General features: G+C 37.2%; 1 protein-coding gene across 1 annotated transcript in view; it reads left to right on the forward strand.

Moving 5' to 3' along the window:
* Positions 1 to 13,824, forward strand: part of LOC107685012 (1,4-alpha-glucan-branching enzyme-like) — a 163,955-nt gene that overhangs the window by 18,714 nt on the left and 131,417 nt on the right. The window contains exon 2 of the mRNA XM_016481431.1: positions 4,672 to 4,841. Within this exon, the coding sequence (XP_016336917.1) occupies positions 4,672 to 4,841 (170 nt within the window). The remainder of the gene's footprint in view (positions 1 to 4,671; positions 4,842 to 13,824) is intronic.

Raw genomic sequence — 13,824 nt, forward strand, 5'->3', positions numbered from 1 at the left:
AATTTTCATTATAACCAGTAAAACCATTACAAATTATGTGATACTTTCTAATTTTTTTTTTCAACAGAGGATTGAAATAAATGTATGATTGTATGAACTAAAAAGCTTGAAATCTACATAAAAAGAGCAGAATGCAAAATTTATGACAATGATAAGCATAAACCGAGAATCTAGATAACTGAAACAACAGAATTCTTCAATTTGAGTATTCATATGTCTCTCTCTCTGTGTGTGTGTGTGTGTGTGTGTGTCATGTTAATCAGACTAATCACCTTATAGGCTACTTCATTTACTCAATTTTCTAACCCAATAGCTCTCAAATGTAACCCGTTGTAGAATTACTGCTGTCTCTTTATGAATGAATGGAATAGTCATGCCAGACAATGCGGAGTGATAAATAGCAGTGGACGCTTGGACCTGGGATTTTACTATAGTGCTATAGGTTACATGCTGTGTATAGTGAGAGCGGCGGGCAAAGGTAACCTGATGTAACTGTTTGCTTTTTTCCTTTTAGCTTCTCCCAACCGCCTTTATCTTCACGTCTTTTGCTTGCCATCACGAGCCCACTGTCCATCTGGACTTCTCCAGAACGTCCAGATGGCCAGTCCTCCCCTGGTCGCGTCCAGTGTAGACAGACTTTAGCTTTTGCGGCGCGACACGACAATTGTCGCGTCCGGTGTAGACACGGTGTTAGTAAGCATAAGAGCCTCAAAACAATTAGAAATCTTACCAACAATGTGAATAATTAGCAAAGCATACTAAAAAGCTTTCAAAGCAGAGTAACAAAAAGTTGAAATATGGTAGAGATCGACCGATGTATCGGTTTTGCAAATTAATCGGCACCGATAGTTGATTGCTGGAACTATCGGTTATCGACAAAAATCCATGCCGATAGTTTTCCGGGTTGCGTCCATTGCTGGAGCGGCTGAGAAGGGTCTCAAAGTACCCTGAAGTAAAATAAACACCCAATACTTTACAAAAATGGCAACTTTTACCGCTTAGCTTACCATCTCACACTGCAGATATTAAACCATCAGCACTTCCTGTTTCTCTGGAGTCCCTCTTTACCTTGTTCCACTCCAAAGCTAAACTGTGCTTTTGAGTTTGGGTTTTGATGCCTCTGGGTGTACGCAAGACAGCCTCTAAAGCGGTGAAAGACCCTCTGTGACTCTTTTATGGTCGTGCAGCGATGCCAGGGGCAGAAATGAGAGGTGTTTGCTGCTGTGTGTTTTCATCCACGTGTAAGTGAGCTATCCGTACGAAAAGCGCTGTGTCATGATGAGTCAGCTCACCCCAGGGCTGTTAGCGTAGAAGATGAGATGTGCGTGAGCGCTCTCGCTCCTCTAGCAATCTCTCTCGAGCTCGCCATGCTCACCCTCCGACGCGTCCCCCTCAAAGAGCGCAGCGATTCACCAAAACGTGCTTTCAAGAGGACAGGATTGAGTGGTCAAGTGTAGCCTCTTTTAAAACTGACTGGAGGTGCAGCGCGCACCACTTTGTGGCCGCTCCTGGTCGCCTTGAATCATTGTTATTACAGAATGGGAGAAAGCTTGTTATTATATCCGCAATGGCAGGCTGTGGCGTTTCCTGCATTCCCTCCCTCTCTTCGGCGCCTCCAGCAGGGCAGAGCTAAGCACTGATTCTTTCAGAGCTCAATCCGTTTGACCCCCGGACTGAGTAAGCGACGGCCTGCTGAAAGATTTGTTCAGGGGGTGATTAAGTTGCTCCGTCTGCTCCATGGGGGTCATATTTTCCCTTTCGTACATCCAGCCGCGCTGATAGACGTCTGAAAAAAGCCTTGTGGATCTCAGTGTGTGGCCCATCAGAGCTAACTCAAGGCTTAAGGCCTTGAAATAACCAATTTCAAAGCTCGATTGTTTTTTTTTCTTTCCTTTCTGCAGCTTTGTGGAATATTAATTCTACCTCTTTTGTCAGCTTCTTCCATAACCATCAGGTTTTTCGATTGTTACTTGGCGAGTAGTTTTGCTTATTCACCTGACAGGTTGTGACTGTACATCTGTGACTGGGCTGTTAGCTGTCAAACCAGTAATCGGTCGAGCAGTTTGGTCGTTTGTGTTTATCTGGGAATCATCAGGAAGAGATTCTGCCTGTTTTTCCTTTCGTCTGTCCGTCTGTTCGCTCTCTCCCCATCTCTCTCGCTTTCTCTCTGTGTGATTAAGAGCAGCGTTTTAGAGGCCACTTGATGGCACCCATCACCCTGTTGTTCCTCAAGTTTTAATGAGCACTTTAAACTCCCAGAGGAACCCAAATGAGTGGTTCCCATCGGTAATTATTCCTAACACTGCCATGAATATGCACACAGAAGTCCCAGCTGGGCCCAACACTCTTTACATTCAAACACCAGCTCAAGCTCAGAGGTCTTCATGCTTTTACCTCAGTTATTCACCATTTAAAATGGATGGGCAAGCATGGCAAATGGCAAACACAGGCAATATGTTGAATAATCATCCTTTTTTTTGCACTACAGTTGGGCAATAGTACAGGTAATATTAGGCATCTTATGATTATTGCATAATTGGTTGATCATTATTCTTTGCGATAGCGTATATATTGTATTGCTAGTAATATGCTGATCTATTTTTTCTTCAAATATTTTATTTATAGTATACAGTATAAAGTGAAATACTGCTGTCATATTGGTTATTTAACTAAGGAAAAGAAAGCCAAAAAAGTTAAAGGGATAGTTCACCCAAAAATGAAAATTCCATCATTAATGACTCACCCTCAGACCTTCATTCATCTTTGGAACACAAAATATTTGTATATATTGATTTTTATAATATTTAAGATATTTTTGATGAAGTCTGAGAGCTTCCTGATGCTGCATAGACAGCAACACAACTGACACGTTCAAGGGCCAGAAAGGTAGTAAGGGCATTGTTAAAATAGTCCATGTGACATCAGTGGTTCAGTATACAGATAATGAACTAAGAGAGAAGGACGTTCTACATCAGAACGCTGGCTTCTGCATCAGCAGCACCACACGCATACGTCGTGGTACTGTCGTGAAAGCGCGGCAAAGACTGACACGGAAGAGAAGAAATTGTTGAATAAAGTCATTATTTTTGTTTTCTTTGTGCACAAAAAGTATTCTCGTAGCTTCATAACATTACGGTTGAACCACTGATGTCAAATGGACTATTTTAACGATCTCCTTACTACCTTTCTGGGCTTTGAACATGTCAGTTTCATGGCTGTCTATTAGAGGTGATTTTAATCACTACCATAGACATCAATGTTTATCTCTGAACTATAAACTTTCATCCTAGTATTTCTGTGATAATATGAATGACTGTAAGACAGAAATGATACTGTGTGGTTGAATAGACTGTTTGTGAAGCTGTTTCTTACCTAAACATTGTAACTGCTCTCTCTGTGTCAGCGGCAGAGCGAACGCAGATTTGAATGTTCCAGTAATACTTTTTCAAAGGTTTAATAGACACGGGTGAATCGTTGTCATTTAGAAAGTAGATCGCATGGGTGTCTGAATCAAGATCGTGATCTTTTAACAGTTAATTGTGCAGATCTACTGTCTATGCAGGGTCAGAAAGCTCTCGGATTTCATCAAAAATATCTTAATTTGTGTTCCGAAGAAGTTTGGAATGACATGAGGGTAAGTAATTAATGACAGAATTATCCTTTTAAGAATTTTTTTGTGCATCTTTGAAGAAAAAAATCTATTTTGTGATTGATTGCAATTGTAGTCTAACTTTAAGCATCACACACTTTTAATGCTCAGTTACGGATGTGCAAAGCTATTGGGTATTTCCTACAATTCTCAAAATTCTTTCCCAAATCAGTTAACTCCCTACTTCATCATTTGAGATAAATTTGTCTTCTCTAACAGCATGAAGTGGGAAATTCACAAAAATATTATTCCAACTCTTTTAAATAAGGACTTGCATTAAGGACCTGCTCATTTTTCAGTTGAGTGTGAACAGTTTTGCTAAAAAAAATGGCAGAATACTTTAAAAAAATATCAAGCTACAAATGAGATTTCATCAACAGGCTGATGTTTTGTTTTTCTTTTTCCTGAGTATTTCACACATTTCAAGCAGACATTAAAATACAGTATGTTTTAACAAATCAGGTTAGAGATTTTATTCAGTGGGTTTAATTTATTCAACATTTACTCTTTTCACTTTAAAATTGTGAACACATGTCCACACACTCTGAATTTGATCCACTTTCTAGACTGTCATCACTAAATCATGTCAGTCTGAGATGTGTATCAAATGTATCATGTATTTTTGGTGAAAGCAGTAAGATTGAAGGAACAGAAGAGCGAGGAATTCCTTTGAAAAGCCTTTCTAAAGGTTACAAATTATTTTTTTAATCACTGTGTGTTAGCGCTTGTGTTTCAGTACGACAAACTTTGTTGAAAAGAGTCGTGTGTGTATTTCTGCACCTGTGACTCATTAGCCAGATCATCTGCACAAAATAACTTTCAAATAAATTTTTTTTTCTGTAATGCAAAGCTGACAGAGAAAGCTGAATATGAGTGATCTTTTTGTGTGAACTGAGGAGAACAACTGTCTGAACTCTGGTTCATGGAAGGGAGAGAAATTAAGCTTGGGTCCGTAATGTCTTTAATTTGTATTTTCTCTTTGTATATTTCTGTCCCGCTCTCTATCTCTGTTGTGACTTCAGATACAAGCGGTTTGCTGAGTGTCTGGCACAGTTGGAGGAGGCAGAAGGGGCCTTTGATTACTTCACATTGAGCTACCGGTCCTTCGGAATTCAGCGGCGATCCGACAACGGTCTGGTCCTTAGGGAATGGGCACCGGGAGCGGAGGCCGTCTTCCTGACTGGGGATTTCAGTAAGTGTCACCATGCTGAGACCTCTGTCTGTTACATCCAGGCACAGACCCTTCTTAATGGACATATCTATGAAGCAAAATACAAGCGGTTTATTGTTTCCAAGGAAACAGGCTTTAATTTTAGGCCGCTAATGCTTGAAATGCTCTTCGCGTTTACAGGGCGAGGAATCTGCGGGGTTTGCATTGAGTGATTTATTAAGCCGTAATGATGTGTGTTGCCAATTGTGTGCTTGTCTGGATTGTTTACAAGTAGTCTGTCAGTATTGTTCTTTTAGAGACGTTGAGAGACAGAGAGGACGAGAGAGTTGGACTGATGTTCTGTTGTTAAGTTTTACTCCATTAAAAGCCGATTTGGAGTCTGTTATAGAAGCAGCGTTCAAGATAAGGCTAAATTCCCTCTAATCTTGAAGTAACAGGAACACATCCAGCAGTTTGCATTGTCCCGACTGCCAAGCTTCATCATTGTGTCTGAAAATTAAACTGATGCCCTGGTGGGAAAGTGTGACGGAGATCGATTGATTAGCAAAAAGTTGACAAATTTCATCCAAGCTTTGTTTACATACGGAAGAAAGTCCTCAGTCATATGCAAACTGTTCATAATTCTACGTTAACGTTGCTGGTCAATAAAGGTCACAAGGGAATTAGTATTAACAATATTGAAAACAGGTGCTACTTTGTATAAGCATGATTTTTTCTGCATTCTTTAAAAAAGGCATCTTTTTAACACCTTTACTGCCCCTTTTGATAAATTTAATGCATCCGGGTTAAATCAAAGTATTCTTTTCTTTAAAAAAAAAAAAACTCAAACATTGCCCAATGGCCAATGCATCCCTAGATGTCATTTTCATTTTTTACAGCGCTAACACCTGAAAGAAGCTCATTATTGGATGGCTCATGGACAATGCTATCAGTGAACACAATTCATTTTTAGTGAATTTCACTCTCAATGTTCATGTCTTTCCCATCTTAATGTCCAGATGGTTGGTCACATACGTGCATTAGGCATGAAACGTGCATGAGGAAACTTTGATGTATGATGTTCAAAGCTTTCTGCTTCAGTGCTACTTGAATAACTCAGTTCATGTTGTCAGGAAGAGATCTTAAAGTTCCTGTTTAAAAGCTGCGCTGTGTCTGCTCTCCTGTCTTTTGTCCTGCTGTTGTCTCCTTCTCACCTCCTTTGGCTGACGGAAAGGTGTGACAGTGTCTTCAATAAAAAAAAAGAAAGCCAGAAAACACGTTCCATGCTTCTGCGCACACACACATAAAACATAAGGACACATGTACCGTGACCATTCAGGATGTGCTGGGTATATGCAACAAAAAATATAGCAAGATTTCAAGGATTAGTTCACCCAAAAGTGAATATTTTATTGTATGTATTCACCCTCGTGTTGTTCTAAACCCAAAAAGTAAATCATAAATGCTGGCAGCCACATAGATGAGAGAAGTAGTGATGTTTAATTTGTGAATGAATCATTCTTTTGAGTCTAATCTTTTCATTGAATTGGTTGATGTTCACAAAACCAGTCACAATGACTCATTTGGACTCATTCAGTTCACTGACTGAGTGAATTATGACTTAAAGTTAATTCTGTTTGTTATACCTGGTTCACACAACTGGTCTGAATGGTCTTCATTCGCGGTCACCGTGATTTTGATAAGTAAGACATGTTCCTGGATCAACATAACTGTCCAAAAATATAGACTTAACCCAATCCCTACCCATAATTTATTCCTAAAATCAGTGTGAAATGATAGCTGATTAACAAGGGTGTAGAAGCACCTAACCCTGATCGTAAGCCTAAAACAGATATTTCTTGAAAAGTTATCCCTCAATTATGATTGGTTGATAGGAATGTTGTTCCAGGATCAACAAGGATTTTGATCCAGGAACATGTTGTTCTTGGTGAAATCACGTTCACCCTTCATTCGCAAATCAAACTGATTCAACTCACTAACTGAATCACTTACATCACTGTCTGTTTGCATCTGTTTTGATTCACAAAACTGGTCTGAATGATTCATTTATGAATTAGACTGGTTCAGTTCTTAAGTATATTGTGCAGAGAGAATAATGGCTTAAAGTACAGTGTTTTTAACATTTGATTCACTAAACCAATGTGAACAATTCATTCACAAATACAATTTATAGCCTACAGTTCTCAAGTTTAACAGATTTAATTATCACGCTTTAAGAATCGGAGTCTGTTTGTCACATCTGATTCACAAAACCAGTCTGAATGATTCATTCATGAATCAGACTAATTTATTTCTCAAGTTGAACTCACTGACATCTCTCGCTGTTTGTCCCGTCTGATTCACAAAACCAGTCTGAATGAATCATTCGCTAATTGGACTCATTCAGTTCTCAAGTTCAACTCACTTAGTGAATAATAACTTACATTTTTGTGTGTTTATTTTACTTGGATCACTTACCGGCCTGAATTATTAATTCACAAATTAAACTGATGCAGTTCAACTCACTAACTAAGAGAATCTCGGTCTGTTTGTCTCTCTTGGTTTACAAAACTTGTCTGAATGATTCATTCACAAATCAAACTGATAATTTCTCAAGTTCAACTCACCGTCTAACTGAATAATCACTTAAATCTTGGTCTGTTTGTTACATTTGATTCTGAACTGATTAATTTATGAATATGACTGATTCGGTTTTCCCAAGTTCAACTCAAATCTGTCTTACGACTTCAGAAGACCAGGAATATTTTATGATAATTGTATGGTCCTTTTGTCCCCATTCATTGCTATTGCATAGAAAAGAGCAACCAGCACAGTCTTCATTTTTGGGTGAGCTGTCCCTTTAAGACATCAATATACTGAAAAGCAAAAGGCCTACATATGAGTCAGACAACCTAGCTGAAATGTTTGTATTTTATACACGTGATTGCAAAAATAGCATCTTCTGGCTCAGTGATTGCTAACTATCCTATTCAGTGTTTGATGATCTGACTCTCAGTGGTCCAAACACCAGTGGGCCACGTCCCAATGTGCTCTTCTCACTTCTCTCTCCCAAAACTGCTCGTATCTCAGCCTCGGTACTTAATCGGAAGTCCTCAGGGAATGAGAGTGCAACTAGAAAAATGCACCAGATGTCTTATTGCAAAGCAGTCAAACTGCCTCTGGCCAACTTCAGACTTCTTCTAATTGAGAGTTGTGCTGTGTGGGGAAACAGATTCCTGGGAGTGTGACCTGTGAAAACTCCCAACTCCAGTTTTGTATGTACATATCTATACTTCATGTCTGTATGTTCACAAACATGAAGCTTATTCCTGGGGCTCCACTTATGCTGTTTCAGCAATTATTGATTATAGCTGGAAGACATGATGCATATTGGTGCAGATCCTCCCTCAAAGTCTTCTCTTAATACACTGCTTACATGCCTTGAAGAGAATATTGATCTCAAAGCCTGAAGCACCTTTTAAGATGATAATTGATGAAAGAAGTGAATGATTAGCTAGTTCATGGTTCTTCTCATAGTGTTGTCTTTGTATCTCAGTAGCTTCCCCATTAAGCTGGTGTTATTGACTTATTCCAGCACCTGATCGATAGTTCGGCAGTCCTTTGGTCAGTCAAGCACTTTGAAAGTGAAATATGTTTCCTTTTTTATTTAGAATAAACTGTAGATGGTTAAAGAGAACTGATTATATAGTTACATTTTACATAATTTTTCTTTTGGATATGATATTATTTAGTTGCAGAAAAGCTTTGAACTTTGCATGAAAGCTGGATTCCATCACTGAAACAAAACAAATTAAAAAAATATTTCTGACTTCTCACATATTAGATTTTATTTCTCACAATAAAATGTGCTTTTTTTTAAATCTAATTATCACTCATAATAATCTAATTAATAATTTACGCTTTACGTTGTGCAATTATATTGTACAGTTCCAGCTTTCTTATAATTGTGTCTTTCTATATTACAAATTTTCTTTTCATCTCAAAATTGTGTCTGTACTGTATTTTTTAAATTAACTTTTGTCTTTTAATAGTGATTATTTTTTCTTTTATTAATTATTTTCTTATTTCTCATAAATGCGGTTTAATATCTCACAATTGCAACTTTATATCTTGCAATTGCAACTTTATTTCTTGCAGCTGCAACAGTATTTTTCGCAATGGGGACATTATTTGTCATAATTATGACTATATCATAAATGGTTTTATAAATGGATTATAAATGGATCTCGCAAATACATTTTTTTTTCATTTACAATTTTATTTCTTGCGATTGCAACTTTATTTCTCATACTGTAACTGTGATTTTATATCTCACAATCTAACTTTATTCCTCATTTTAAAATTTAAATTACACATTTTATTTTTTACTCTGAGGCAGAAACATACTTTTATAACTTTGTCACGAATGCAAGATTCACGGCTCTTTCTCAATATTCACATATTTACACACTTATTCCTCTAAAAAAAATGTCTGTGGAGACAAATTTCTTGTGGTATCATTTGGGAATACCATGGTTTTTTTGATACGTTCCATGACATTGAACAATTGTCTTACCATGGTAATTATAAAATAATCCAAGTTCCCTCAAAGAATACTATGGTAGTACTATGGTTATGGTTAAAAAAACTTATTCACTTTGGTCAGTAAATACATATGTAAACTGAGAAGACTGCTTTAAAAACACACACGGATAGTTCAGATGTACTCCATCAAGTACCTGGAGTGTGTGTGTGTGTGTGTGTGTGTGTATGTGTGTGCGTTTTTGTGACATATGAGGACACAAATTTGTATAATGACATGGGTATGACATAGGTATTACAAGGAGCAGGTGACTTATGAGGACATTACCCTATGTCCCCATTTTTCAAAACGCTTATAAATCATACAGAGTGAGTTTTTTTGAGAAAGTAAAAATGCACAAAGTTTCCTGTAAGGGGTAGGTTTAGGTGTAGGGCAATAGCACATACAGTTTGTACAGTATAAAAACCATTACGCCTATGGAATGTCCCCACAATTCACAAAAACAAACGTGTGTGTGTGTGTGTTTGCTATCAATGCGTACACACCTTTCTTGGAGTTAGTGAATCCATACTGTCGGGTGAAAAGGGCACATTGTTCCCTCTGGGGTAAGAAGCTGTTTACTAGAATTCTAGATCAAAGCAAAATGTTGTCTCTCCTCATGCTGTGACACTACTTATATCCGTATGACCAGCGGCCGCTCTCCTCCCTGACCATCCCCCACCTATATATCACATCCTCCCCTTTTCTATTTATCCCTCTGCCTTTTTGTAATTATCTCTCTCTGAGACCCAGAGGCGGTGTCATAGGAAATCCCAACTTCCAATTTGGCGTGAGATTGCATTTTGACATGGCTCATATTATATGGTTTCAATTTCACAGTAGGAATGAGAGGTTTGAAAGAGAGGGAGAGAGAAATTTGGGTCTGGGGGAGCCGATCTTGATCTGTGTCGGGGGGCTGCAGTTGGGTAGGCATATTGCACTGGCTCTGGTCTTTTATTGATTGATTTATTTATATTCGCTTTCTGCTCTCCATTAGAGTATGTAATGTGAAAAGAGATACACAGAGGCGTACAGGGCAGAACGACAGAAATTATCCACAACAAATCCAAAAAAAACGAGTCTTTTTTTTCTGTGCTTTGAGAGGGGGTCACACAGTCTTGCGTGGCTTTTTTCCCAGAAACCGAATGAACAGTCTGAGGGAGTCGGTAAAGTCAGCTGCTGTACGGCGCTCTGCATTTTCACTACTCTCTGCCATTTATTCAGCTGTTAAAGCCATGGATGAATGGAGCTGGTTTTAAGGGCCATGTAAATATACTTTGCTGTGCAAAAGTATGCAGATTCTTAGCCAGTTTTGACAGAATCTGAAATTGTGCTCTAAAATGTAGTTTTTTTTTCTCTCTCTCTAAGCAGTATAAGTTATTCTTAAAGTAATAGTTCATACAAAAATGAAAATTGTTGCAAGCTGTTAGTAAACCTGGAACCCAGCAGATCACCTAGTTCACCTCCGCCAAGTTAACAGGCCCATTGAGGATTATGTGGCGGACTTTTGTAAATTGTGTAATTTGGTAGACTTCAACAATACTTTCCTTAAAGACATTTTCCGTTTTGGTTTGGACAAAAACGTGCCGTCTTTAACGACGCGTGTGATGTCATTGAGAAGGCGGAACTAGCGACTTACTTCCGAAAACAAGAGTGTAAACATTGCTGAAACGCTTCCGCTATAGTTCGCCAGCATTTTTCTTTCTTTGTTCTGTCGTCGTAGTCCCTCGATGACACATCATACAGGCAGGAGTACTGTTGCCACAGCTCCATGAACCTTTCCTCCATCTCATCTCTCTTTCGTTTTGCCATGTTTGAAACCTGTGTATGAAAGAGCTTCTGTGCTGCTATTGGTTAACGTCACCAATGTGACAGAACTCATCGTGGACGACGGAAAAAAAATTAAACATGCTAGTCTTTCTGTCGTGAAGCATCGCAGACGCGGAATCGGCCCAGCCACTGCTATTTATTTACAAGTGTACCCCTACTGAATCGGGGAAAATAATTTAATAAATAATTTAAAAAAAGATGAAAATTAATTTGAGAATAATTAAAATGTTGTGTAATCTGTAATAATAGACATGGCCAGTTTTACTCTTTGAGAGATTTATTCGTGAAGGAATAATTATCTCAATTTTATTGGAGTCATACATATATCACATACAATTTGTCTGAGACGTACATTAATTTGAATGGTGACAGTTATTATGCGGGTGGCTTGATGCAGAGCAGGAGATACAGACCACTTCTCAAATCTCAAAACTAACTCGCTCGTCTCTCCCGCATTAACCCTATAACTGCCGGTGCAAGCAAGATAAACAGCAATTTCACAATGATTATAAGGTCTGCGCTACACTACATTATTTATTATTAAATTAAGTAATCTGAACAACGTCAGTCTACATTAATCGCCACATTCTTAGAAAATAGTGGGTTCGCAGCTAATGATCAGAACTACTTCAGTAAGACAGTAATATTGTGCTTTACCTGGAAACCTTAACTAGCGGAAGTGTTTGTGGGCAGATCAGATTCTGTTTGTATTTTGCGGGCAGGCAGAGATTATGCAAATGTGTTACCCAGTGACGTATACCAGTAACAGGCAAAAAATTCGAAAATATGACGACTCGTTAAGGCGATTCAGAATCGACTCTCTCTTTTGAGAGACAGTATCTTTATTTATCATGCACTTTTCTGATTAACAACTATGCAGATTGTTTTCATTTAAGGATAGCTACGTTATAAACTGCAAAAGAGATATTTTTCAAAAACCCATATGACCTGCTCTTTAATATGTACTTTTTACAGTTGCAGACGCCATGTCTGAACATTTATCTGACTTTTATTTTGTAATTCTGGGCTGTATCATTTGACATTTCAATCATTTGATATGTTAAGTTTATTATGGTCTCCTGTGTTTGAAGTGGTTGTTCGTCAAGAGGTCAAAGTTTGCCTGAATAGCATTGCCCAATCACAGTTATTCCATTTTATATAACAGTGCTTTCTGGTCCTTGAATCTGATTGGGTGAGAGGAGTGCAATATTCTAGTGATAACAGAGCTCCAACCATTTCCCCATTTGTATTACTCCGCTTGTGGTATTTCTCACAGCGAGTGTCATAGCGGACGCCCAAATTCACTATAATTTTATAAATACTGTTTTTGTCTCACAAAATGTAGTTTTAAGAGTTTTTAAGCGAGAATGTATTTGTTTAGACTTCACAAATGGAGTTTGTTAATAAAGATAATAGGGCTGCACGATATTGGAAAAAAACTCACATTGCGATATTTTTTTTTTCTGCGATATATATTGCGATATGAAAAAAAAAATCAGATGACTTCAGTAGCTCTATTTGGAAAAAAAATTATCTATGATTGGGGTGATTTTGTAGGCGAGTAAATCAGCATAGGAAATAAACAAATTACAAGCATAGATAAATAACAGAACAAAGATACAAATGAAATAAGCAGTACTTTATATTTTTCAGGTAAGTCTAACAGTATTCAGTTACAGAAATTGAATAATCAAATGTAAAATAACACTGCATAGTTTTCACTATAAATTTAATCTAATAAATCTGTGTTAAAGCTACAAAAGTGATTTTTCTTTGTGTTTTGTTCTTTGATTAACGTTCATGAAAGAGAAAGCAACAGGAACATTAAACTGCTGTGAACCAATATACTGTTACACATCCATTTTCTTTCTCAATTGTTTACCTTCACCTAAGCCATAAGCAACTCTGTTTACAAAGATACTTGCAGAGCACAGTATTTCAGGCACAAATAGTAGCGGAAGTGAACGGAATTCAGAGTTCACGTGCATCTGCGTGCGTGGCTCTCACTGTGTCAACACCGGATGCGACAAAATACTATAAAATTCATTTTAAAGGGGTCATATGATGCAATTTCAATTTTTCCTTTCTCTTTGGAGTGTTACATACAAAGATTTTGAATAGTTAGGTTGGCTTGTACACTATATTAACAAAAGTATTGGGACACCCCCTTCTAATGAACAGGTTTGACTACTTTAGTAATTTCAAATATTTAGTAAAAAAAAAGCGTTGTGTAATCAAAATATTTTATTGTAATTTTCTCTTTGTAATGTTTCATTCATTTTATTTATAAAAGCCCTAAAGAGTCATTTTCCTAATTCTATTTTTTTTTTTTTTTATTATTTTTTTTTTATTATAAAAATGGGTGTCCGTAAATCTTGCGTCAACTACAATTCTATTACTTAAAGGGTCAACTCTGTTTATGAACTATTTAAAAAAAAACAAATTTAATTGTTGTTTAAAATGTAATAAACATTATTTATTATAAAATTTATTTTTGCACCCTTATAATATTTCAACAACATTTCTTTTTTTAACTGGATATTGTATACTATATAATACATTTTCAGATAAGAAAAATATATGCTATATATATATATGCTATATATTTTTCTT

The sequence above is a fragment of the Sinocyclocheilus anshuiensis genome, unplaced genomic scaffold (assembly GCF_001515605.1).
Source record: "Sinocyclocheilus anshuiensis isolate Anshui unplaced genomic scaffold, SAMN03320099.WGS_v1.1 scaffold741, whole genome shotgun sequence".
NCBI classification, from domain to species: Eukaryota; Metazoa; Chordata; class Actinopteri; order Cypriniformes; family Cyprinidae; genus Sinocyclocheilus; species Sinocyclocheilus anshuiensis.